We start from the raw sequence: 11,359 nt of genomic DNA on the forward strand, positions 1-11,359 counted from the left end.
TCTGCTTTAAATCATCCGTTGAAGTACTTGAAGGAGCAGTCAATGATGGAGCTGAAGTAGAGGATAAAGCAGGAATTGTAGAAGAGGCTGAAATGGATGCTGAAGTATCTCCCATCCTGAAATTTAAATGCGACGCTTTCACGTCGGGTTCACCAAAGATGTCCAACGGTTTTCGAAAGCAAAGTCGCAACCATAGAGGTTCTTGAGAATCTCCAAGATAGAAGATCAATCAAGTAAGATCAGGCTATGCAGGACAACCTGTTCGTTCTCTAGGCTCCCACATCTAGCATACATGTCAACAAGAGTACCTCCAATGAAAAGATTTAACTCCAAGCTACTTTCAAGAATATGATTATGAATAAACATCCCATGATTAAAGGCTGCTATGCTGAAGCATACTTTAAGGACAGTCACAAACAGATATTTGTCTGCTTTCACACAAGACTCATACATCTGCCAATACAGTTGCACAGCTTGCTCCCCTCGTCCAAACAGCACATGAGCTGAAATAATTGCAGTCCACGTGAAGACATTTTGCTGCTGAATATGCCAAAATACATAAAGTGCTTCCAGCAAACTGTGAGTAGGTGCTCCAGCTCTAGATTCTGACACTTGTAGTTCCAACCTACTTGCAATGCATAAACTTCCGATAGTAAAAGTGGCACAGCACCTTGTCACTGCTTATGACTTTCCCCAGAAACTTCCCTTCAATTCGCTGTTTTTGTTCTATCCCTTGTAAGAGGATTACATAAAAAATACAAGCATACAGGCACAATATGCTTGCACCTTGCAATACATTTTCCACAACATATTGAACACTGCAAAGAACGATAAATAGTGAAGATACAATCTCAAAGAAGAAAACACAATCATGCAGGCCATAATAAAGTCACATCTGAATTGGAGAACAACTCTTTCCTTTGATCTGATCAAATCAGCCAACAAGTTCAACTTTGCATGATTCCACCAAACACCTCTGTTGATAGTTCATCCTCTGCAGGTCCTTCACAATCACTCACAAGTTTAATTGCTTGTTTCCATGCTTTGATAGGAGAGTATCCTGTGTTGGCCTTTTTTATCCCAATTTTTATTTTGCATGCTGATAAAATTGTTGTAGTAGATATTGGTTGCCTCAGTTGATATAACTTGATTAGATGGAGATATTGTCCGATTATGTGTGGTAGAGTATGTAGTAGTGCTTCCTCTGGCTATGGCGTGGATACGGAACGTCCCGAAAACAAAACCTGTACATTCCTCTTTCTCTGAAGCAGCCAATACGTCTCTTAAAAATGCCTGTTAAGAATCTACTGTCAAGATTGTGGGAGAGAAGGAAGGGGTCTCACTTGAAGCTTTCTTGCTTGCACAATGGGGGAATACACACAAGGGTGGAGGCTGAAAACAGTTTTCCTCTTTTTAGTTGTGTAAGCCAAAAGAACTCTAGTACAAAGAAATAGAAGAACTCTATATATGGGTCTCAAACCAAACTCAACTAACTAAGGTGGCATACTAATTGAGCCACGAACTAGAGTAGATAAGGATAGCTATCATGTAGCTATTATTCATGGGCGGTGTACCAACCGCGTCTGACAAGTCGGTGACATAAATACACAACGGTCACCCTAGCGTATCACGAGTGGAGCTCGATATCTCAACACTCCCCCTCGAGCTCAATCCCAATTCCTGCACACCAAGCAGGTCTCTAAACTTGCGCAGCTTCTCTGCGCCCAATGCCTTCGTGAATATGTCAGCTACCTGATCCTCTGTGCTGACATAAACTAGATCAATAAGACCTAGTAAAACCCTCTCTCGCACATAGTGATAATGCACCTCAATGTGCTTTGTTCTAGCATGATAGACTGGGTTATTTACCAAGTGTATACTACTCATGTTGTCACAATAAATGACAACTGGCCCATCTGTAGACTAATGCATATCATAAAGTAGCTTATGCAACCAAGCTACCTCACATGCAGCCATTGCTGCACCCCTGTACTCGGCCTCTGTGCTCGACAAGGCAACTGTAGGCTGTTTCTTGCTGCTCCAAGTGACTGCAGCACTCCCAAAAGAGAACACATATCCACTGGTAGATCGTCTATCAGAAATACTACCAGCCCAATCAGCATCAGTATATCCATGCAGCTGTATCTAAACCCTAGTCTCATAAAATAGTCCATACTGCAATGTGGACTTCACATACCTGAGTATGTATCTAGCCGCATCCAAATGTGGTTTCCTTGGAGCCTGCATAAACTGACTTACCAATCCAACAGCATAGCTCAAATCTGGCCTGGTAATAGTCATATAAATCAAACTTCCTACTATGCGTCTGTACATAGTAGGGTCTTCTAGAAGCTCACCTACATCTGTGCTCAGCTTCACATTCTGCTCCAAAGGAACTGAAATAGGCTTACAGCCTGTCATCCCATATTTGGACAGCATGTCCAATCCATACTGAATCTGCAAGAGCTGTATCCCACTTGGTGATCTAATCACCTCAATGCCCAAGAAATAACGCAGCTCTCCCAAATCCTTCATCTCAAACTTCTGCTTCAATAGCATTTTCACATGAAGGATATCTTCATCACTGTCACCTGTCATAATCGAATCATCAACATAAATGACAAGTAGTATAATACCTTTCTCTGTTTTTCTCACATAAAGTGAGAAATCTGCCTTGGAAATCTGAAAGCCAATAGTGACAAGATACTGTCCTATCTTGTCAGACCATGCTCTAGGTGCTTGCTTCAAGCCATACAAGGCTTTCTTTAACCTGCAAAAAAACTCAGGATGAATAGCATGCACATAACTTGGTGGCTGCTCCATATAGACCTCTTCTTGCAAATCACCATGCAAGAAGGCATTCTTTACATCCATCTGATGTAAAGACTATCCCTTTGATGCAGCCATAGCAATGACTGCTCTTACGGTTGCCATCCTTGCAATCGGGCTGAATGTTTCTTCATAGTCAATGCCATATGTTTGTGCATACCCCTTGACTACTAATCTTGCCTTGTATCTGTTCACAGAACCATTTGCATTGTGCTTCACCTTATAAACCCACTTACAGCCAATTGCATTTTTACCTTTAGGCAAAGGTACAAATTCCCATGTAGCATTTGCTTCCAAGGCATCCATTTCTTCATCCATGGCTTTCTCCCATTTTTCTTTTCCCATGGCTTGCTCAAAAGAAGTGGGTTCTGGTTCCTGTATCACCTTGACCATATATGCATAGTGAATGGCTATAAATCCATCATATTTCAGCCTATCCACAGGATACCTAACTCTGGTAGACCTACGCAAAGTGGGTTCACTCCCAGGTGCTCTCAAAACATCCTGGTCTTCCTTACTCCAGGTGTAACAATAGAAGGAATACCCAACTCATCATCAATGCTCTGTTCTGAGCCACTGGATTCACCATCCATATAAGAGTGACCTGCATTCACATCAAACATGGGCTGATCAACCTTCTCTTTTCCTTTTCGTGATACCTGCATACCACTATCTGTATTACTTTGAGAAGATTCTCCTGATCTCAATCTGCCTGTCCATGGCGAAGAATGTGAACCACTTCTAGAGGACGCTCCATGTCCACTAATATTTTGTTACTGCTGCTGTGAATTCTGTGCAGCATTACCATTTTGTGCATCTACATCATCAATCACATTTACTAGTTTATACCAACTACTCATCTCATCAAAGATAATATCTCTGCTCACTGTAAACTTACGAGTAGAAGGGTTATAGCATCTATACCCTTTTTGCTGCAGAGAGTAACCAATAAAGATGCACTTCTCAGCTTTTGGATCCAACTTGGATCTCAACTCATCTGGCACATGTACATAGGCAATGCAACCAAAAATTTTCAAATGAGAAATATTTGGTTTCCTGCCAGTATACCTCTCCTCTGGAGTCATTCCATGTATTGCTGCAGTGGGAGTCCTGTTCATTATATAGACTGCTGTAGCAACTGCTTCAGCCCAATAAAAATCTGGCAGGTCTTTTTCATTGAGCATGGCACGAGACACCTCTCCAATATGTCTGTTTTTTCTTTCTGCAATTCCATTTTGCTGTGGGGTATGACTGCATGAATATTGCTGCTTTATGCCATGCTCTTGCAAGAACCTTGCAAACTCATTTAAGAGGTACTCTCCCCCTCCATCTGACCTTAGACATTTTATTTACAGGCCTGTTTCTTTTTCAACTATAGCTTTAAGAGTTTTGAAATGCCCAAAAACTTCACTTTTCTTTTTCATAAAATACACCCAAACTTTTCTGCTATAGTCATCAATAAAAGTAACAAAATAATGAAGCCTCCAAGAGATGTAGCTTTAGTAGTCCACACATCAGAGTGGATTAATTCCAATGGCTTCTTACTCTCTTGAACATGTCTAGGAAATGGTTTCCTTGCATGTTTTCCAAATTGACAGGCTTCACATATCTTATGCATTTTTGCAACCTTGAATTTGGGCAATCCTGCAACAATATTTTGGGCCTGCATTTATTTAAGTCGCTGTACATTAACATGACCAATGCGTTTATGCCAGATATCAATATCTGCAACTACACCGGTCCCATGTGCAAACATTGCTGCACTCAATTCAGGCATGTCTGCATCCAACGTAAACATTCTGCCCTTCTTCTTTCCTTTTGCTATCAAGCGACCTTTATTTTTCATATCCTCAACAAAGCATCCATGAGGATTAAATCTGACCTGCAAGCCCTGTTCAACCATTTGACCAACAGAAACCAGATTCTTGGTGATATTCGAGACATGAAATACATCGGACAGGTATTTCTTTTTCCCATCCTGCATAGACAAGGAAATTTTTCCAATCTGCACAATAGGATGTGCAGTATCATCACCAGTCTCCACAAATCCTGGTTTTTCCATTTTTCTTGCATCCTCCATCCATTCTGCATGACCTGTCATGTGGTTTGATGCACCTGAGTCAACATACCATACATCATTGCTTTCTTCTACACTTGTCACAGAATTGTTCATGTGCTGCACCATAAATAAGTGCTCATTTCTGTCATCACCCTGTCTACTAGAAGATGCATAATTCCCTTGTTGCAGTTTTCCATTCATGATGTCATTCTGCTTTTATAGCAGTCTTTAGCCATACGACCCATTTTACCACAGTAGTAGCATTCAACATTACTGTTTGCATTTTGGCCTCTTTGCCATCCACCGTGACCTCTTTGGCTCCCCCTGCCTCTAGAGTTACCATGTCCTCCTCCATAGGACTGGTTTTCTTGAGTTTGCTGCATATTCTGATTTCTACCACGGCCTCCAAATCGGCCTCCTCTACCTCTGCCTCTACCTCTTCCAGCATTTGAGTAGAAGATAGCTTCTTGTCTACTAGAAGATGCATAATTCCCTTGTTGCAATTTTCCATTCATGATGTCATTCTGCTTTTTATAGCAGTCTTTAGCCATATGACCCATTTTACCACAGTAGTAGCATTCAACATTACTGTTTGCATTTTGGCCTCTTTGCCATCCACCACGACTTCTTTGGCTCCCCCTGCCTCTAGAGTTACCACGTCCTCCTCCATAGGACTGGTTTTCTTGAGTTTGCTGCATATTCTGATTTCTGCCACGGCCTCCAAATCGGCCTCCTCTACCTCTGCCTCTACCTCTTCCAGCATTTGAGTAGAAGACAACTTCTTTTGAAGTTCCTCCTAAAGAAGATGCACCACCATTTCTCTGCTCCTCAGAAATTAGAAGAGCAATCAACTCCTCAAAATCAAGAAATCTTTCACGGACGGAAATGGATGTTCGGAACTGTGCATAATCCTTTCCTAGACCATTCAAGGTCACGGAAACTAAATCATCATCTTCCACTGGCGACCCAATGGAAGCAAGTGCATCTGCAATCTTCTTCACCTTCATGTGGTAGTCATTGATGCTCATATTTTCTCTTTGCACATTGTGCAACTCTTGCTTGAGCTGCATTTTCCTAGCTTGCGTATTTGTGCTATACATCTTTGACAGAGTATCCCATGCCTCCTTTGGCGTACTTGCATCCTGAATATGCACAATCATAGAGTCTGAAATACTGATAGACAGCCAATACATAACTTTCCTGGCTCTCTCATGCCATGTTTTGAATACCTGCATTTGCTGTTGATTGGGAACATCAGGAAGAACTAGTTCTTCTTCATTTCCTGCAACAAATTTCCAATATCCTTTTCCCATAAGGAAATTTGTCATTCTAAACTTCCATACTTTGAAGTTGTTCTTGTCAAGCTTTTCAATGACAATCTGTGAAAGAGAATCAGATGCAATTACAGAACACTGTAAAAAATTCTGTCATTGCAAAGAACACAACTTCAGCCTCACAAGGGCAAATCTGCAAAACTGACGAAAGTGGTATTTGACCACACAGTCACTTCCTAGTGACGATTTTGCATCAACAGGCAACAGGGATGATTCTGTAACTCCCAATGTCTCTGCGCACAGGCATACAATGCAATTTCTACAGTAACTTTTCACCGACCTATAGAATAGTGGTCGCACAGCATAAAACTAGGCCTTTTCCTGAGTGCGTGCAGAAAACTTCCCCCTCCAAAACAGGCCCCGAAATGGCCTCAAATCAAAAAAACAAGTTCGCCAAGGGCTAAAGCCCTCACCCGCAGCATATATTGCCCTCTTGCTTCACCGCGAAGGGCGTCTCAACCTGAGACAATGCACTCCTGCACTTTCCGGCTGTGCTACCTGCAGAGATCTGCTCCCAAAACAGAAAATGAAAGCAACACTGCTCCTCTTACCAGAACACCACGAGCTTGGCTTGCTTTCTTGAGCTCCTTACCACGAACAAGGCTCTGATACCATGTCAAGATTGTGGGAGAGAAGGAAGGAGTCTCACTTGAAGCTTTCTTGCTTGCACAATGGGGGAATACACACAAGGGTGGAGGCTGAAAACAGTTTTCCTCTTCTTAGTTGTGTAAGCCAAAAGAACTCTAGTACAAAGAAATAGAAGAACCCTATATATAGGTCTCAAACCAAACTCAACTAACTAAGGTGGCATACTAACTGAGCCACGAACTAGAGTAGATAAGGATAGCTATCATGTAGCTATTATTCATGGGCGGTGTACCAACCGCGTCTGACAAGTCGGTGACATAAATACACAACGGTCACCCTGGCGTATCACGAGTGGAGCTCGATATCTCAACATCTACTTGATAGACTTTGCAGTTAAAATGGGATGATCTGCTACGTCGACTGTTGCTCAAGCTCTGATTTTAAGTTCTCCCTTTACTCCATGTTGATTGCGACTATTCTCCATCGTCCTCCCTTGAGAGCGTGCCTGAGAGATATCAGGTTTGGTGCTGCCCAGCCAAACATTGTTGAAAGAATAGTCCTCAGCGCAAGAGCTACTAGTACAATGGATAGCTTATCTTCTATTGGATTCCAATCAATCAGAAAGCCCCCCCCCCCCCCCCCTTCACAGAGACACCAACAATCTCGTCATTCTCATACAACTCAATGCTATCCTGCAAGATTGAGCTAGCATCAAATGTACTCCCTTCAACTGCAGATAAATCTGCAACTGCAGGTTTATGTGACTTTTCTACACCTGCTTTTGGAGAAAATACTTTTGATTTTGGTCCTACTGGACCTTCACTACATTCAGCATATTCTTTCCACCAAGCCGAGACCAACTCTTCTTCTTGCTTTTGAAAAAGCTGCCTCCAATGCAAGGGAATCATTAATATTGAATCAATAAAATCACATTTTCCTGCCACCTCTATTTTGCAGGAACTGATACCGCTGCTTCTGTGAGCAATAGTCATTCCTCTCCTCTTCTATACGTTGATTCAATTCTTCTTGTGTAGGTTAAACAGATTGGAAAGGAGCAAATCCATGCAGCAATTTGATTCCACTAATTTTTTTGGTCTGGTGTACTTAGCAGCCACAAATACAAAAAGCTATTTGGTATTCTAAGAAAATTTAGATGACAGATCTGCAGATATATTCATCATCAATCTAACCTCATCATTACCTTCATAAGACTTCCGTAAACCATCATGCTTGATAACCTTGATGCTGGCTGAGGAACTTGAGCTGTGAAGCAAATTTGTCATGCAGGCAGCAATGCAGATGACTGCTAGGCCTGTGATACCAAACACGACGACAACATTCAGCTTTCTATAGGTCCCAAAAGACGATTGAAAGCCTCCTCCCCCACTTCTTTTGATGGCAGACTCCGTCCGATTTTTTTTAATCTCGAATTCTCTCCCCTGTTTTTGCCATTCGTTGCTTTCTCCTCCCTAGGTGGCCTACAATAACCCTCCTTTTTTACCAGAAAAGTGGGCCCCAACCACTCCCCACACATACATAAGCTCATTTTCTAGAAATACAACTAGGTCAAGATCCCTGATAGCTGCATTCAATAGACCATGTGCATCTTCAGAATTGTATGGGCTAAGAACCTTAAGACCTGGACAAGATCCATACCACGTAGCAAAGCATTGTGAGTGCTGTGCAACAACACCAGTTGTGCTGCTCCATTGGGACCCCTAAAGACAATAGGAACAAAAATTTGCCCTACAGACATGTAGTTTGTTTTGGTTGTAGAATTGATGATGTGATCAATTGCCTACATGGCAAAGTTGAATGTTATAAACTCTACAATTGGTTTTAGGCCATGAAAAGCTGCCCCTACACCAATGCCTGTAAATCTTGCCTCAGTAATGGGTGTATCAAGCACCCTTTCTGGCCCAAACTTTTGTAAGAGAAAACTGCACTTTTGTGCATCAGCATGTAATGCTCTACCAATGTCCAAAGGCATCATATCGGCTTAACAGCTGTTTACAGCTGCCAAAGTTCTTTCACTCTGTACTAGTGCACCACAAGCTTAAAGGGCAATGGAGAATGTCTGATGATCTGGACTAATACCTTCCTCATGCATTTTCTTGTAACCTTGAAACAAGGTTTCTTCCAAATCCTGCTCTAAGTAAACAGACAACAATGAAATCCAACGAACGATGTCGCACTCAGCTAGCCCGTGAAACAAATTTTCTGCTTCCATAATGCTTCCACACTTGCCATACATAGAGATCATGGTATTCTCAATAAACATGTCTAGATGAATATTTCTGCAAGCATCAGCAATTGGTAGGTCTCCATACTTGGCATACATGCTAACTAGAGCATTACATATAAGTTCCTCTTGCTCCAACCCCCTCTCCACTATACTTCCCACGCAGAACAAATGCAAATACAACAATTAAGTATGTACAAAGTAACAAATGATACACACACAACTTTTTGGTGGATTCCACACCTCGAATGCGCAGCAGTACGACAGCGGGCCACAGTTAGACTCTCGAAGGTCACAAATCATGAAGAAGATGGTATATCAAGGACACGCTGCTTTCTTGCTAGAGGATCATGAACTCAGGGAAGGTTTCCTTGGACGACCTCTAACACGTATGAACGCCGCAAGCTGGTACAAGCTGAAAATGGTCCACACGGAATCACATCCAAATGGAATGCAGCAGTTCTCAGTTTTCTACAAGTTGCCATATTGGATGCACTTACAGGTCAACCACTTGTTGGATCCCATGCATATTTTCAATAATGTGGGTAGCTTGCTATGGGACCACATCACAGGAAAGAGAGACACTATAGGGGCACGAATGGATTTGAAGGAGGTAGGTAAGATGGAGGCGCTTTGGCCGCAGTCGAGTGTCGATGGTCGCGTGCAGCTTCCTCACGCTCCTTGGGTTTTGTCCACTAAAGAAGAGCGCATTGTGAAGCAAGTAATCAAGTCTATCCGCACTCCGACGAGTATGATGTGTTCTCTCAGGTCCGCATTTTCTAAAGACGACCAATTGTCGGGGCTAAAATCCCATGATTGGCATAAGATATGTCAGGTTTATGCTACGAATGGATTGTAATTAGCGTGGGCATTTTGCTATTTGGAATGTGGCCATTATTCATAATGCTTTCTCATTTGTGGCAGTTTGTACTACCGATTGCGATTGCAGGATGCCTTACTCCTGAAATTCGTGGGGCCATTTACAAGTTGTCGACTTTGGTGCAGTGGATCTCACAGAAAGAGATTAAGACGTCCTCTATTGAGTCCGAGAGGTGGGGAGTAGTAGAGACGGTCTGTCTCTTTGAGAAATACCTGGCCATTAGCATGCTCACGATACAAATCCACCTTTTTGTGCATCTTGTGGATGAAGTGGAGATTCGTGGGCCTCTCCATACATGATGGATGTTCTTCCTGGAGCGTTTCATGAAAACCCTGAAAGGCTTTGTGCGACAACGAGCTCGGCCAGAAGGTAGCATGGCCAAAGGTTGGTTGGTGTGTGAGGCACTAGTGCATATTTCACAATCGTTACCAACGGTGGAACCAGACAATGAAACGCTATGGTCGTTGAAGGACAATGATAGACTGACTAGAGATGTGGTGGTTGGAAGGGTAGAAAAAAGAATGGATGCCTCAATGGAAGAGAAGGTGAATCGCTTTTGTATGTTGCACCATGCCTTCATGGAGATGTGGCTCGCCAAGTACCAGATTGCAAGGCAAGATCGAGAGGAAGCGCGAGCTAAATTCCGACGTAGTATGTGTCATCGACTGATTCGATATCCCGAAGGTATGGAGGAGATGCTGCGGTTTGTGTCAATGCAATGGTTGCATGGAGCCTTGACCGCAGCATCTCGCGGAGGGACAGAGGTCTCAATGGAAGAGTGGGAATTCTCGAGGGGATGTAGTCCAAAGGTGATGAGGGGTTTAGAATCTCTCGTATCTAAATTTTATATGCAACATCTAATTTGAGTGTTTCAATGTACAGTACAAAATATATAGTGCAGCGTGGTCACGCAGACGGCATTTTTCCATGGAGCGTATTGACAAAATGCGCTCCACAATGGACGGTGGTGTCATGGCAAGGTTCAAGCAAGAGAGCCGACGACGAGCAACGGATCCAAACACGGTTGTGGATGAGATGGAGTATTTTGAAAACTTGTAAAGTATTATTATGGTGGATTACCGTAGCTTCTCCATGATACTATTCGATGTGCAGTGGCTCAAAGTGGTACTTGGAGGAGCTGGAGCAACAGTTCGACGAGGTCCATTTGGATTTCTCGAAATAGATTCAAAAAAAAAAGGACGGATTTGCGCGACACCTTTGTGTTGCCGGCCCATTGTGAACAGGTGCATGGAGTCATTTGCTTGCTTATTGTATTACGACATAGTTTATGTCACAATGGTTTGATCTCTTGTACGTGTTTCTGAACAGGTAATCTTCTATTCAAACCCCCGACAACCTCGATGGTGATATGTTATACCTTCAACTCCCCGAAGTGTGAGAGTATATGATCAAAGCGATGTTCCGAG

The 11,359-nt window shown here is 42.6% G+C and overlaps 1 protein-coding gene across 1 annotated transcript; it reads right to left on the minus strand.

The window, feature by feature from the left end:
• Nucleotides 1-225: 225 nt before the first annotated feature.
• On the minus strand, nt 226-9,151 carry LOC148040722 (pentatricopeptide repeat-containing protein At3g09040, mitochondrial-like). The gene is made up of 5 exons (XM_087664828.1): nt 8,908-9,151; nt 8,312-8,449; nt 8,001-8,122; nt 7,489-7,694; nt 226-625 (listed from the first exon to the last, which is right to left on the minus strand). The coding sequence occupies exons 1-5, from the start codon at nt 9,149-9,151 to the stop codon at nt 226-228; spliced, it is 1,110 nt and encodes a 369-aa protein (XP_087520954.1).
• Between the last annotated feature and the right edge of the window lie 2,208 nt (nt 9,152-11,359).

The sequence above is a fragment of the Lygodium microphyllum genome, chromosome 2 (genome assembly GCF_053477565.2).
Source record: "Lygodium microphyllum isolate KBCC chromosome 2, Lygodium_microphyllum_v1.1.10, whole genome shotgun sequence".
NCBI lineage: Eukaryota > Viridiplantae > Streptophyta > Polypodiopsida > Schizaeales > Lygodiaceae > Lygodium > Lygodium microphyllum.

Bases quoted from the DNA above. Each gene is read 5' to 3' on its own strand.
- LOC148040722 (XM_087664828.1), bottom strand. From the start codon at position 9,151: ATGTATGCCAAGTATGGAGACCTACCAATTGCTGATGCTTGCAGAAAT. The intron at 8,450-8,907 runs GTATTAGTCCAG...GATCTTGTCCAG, and splicing joins CAAGAAAATGCATGAGGAAG to GTCTTAAGGTTCTTAGCCCA. The intron at 626-7,488 runs GTATGAGAATGA...CATTGCAAGTAG, and splicing joins TTGCAGGATAGCATTGAGTT to GTTGGAACTACAAGTGTCAG.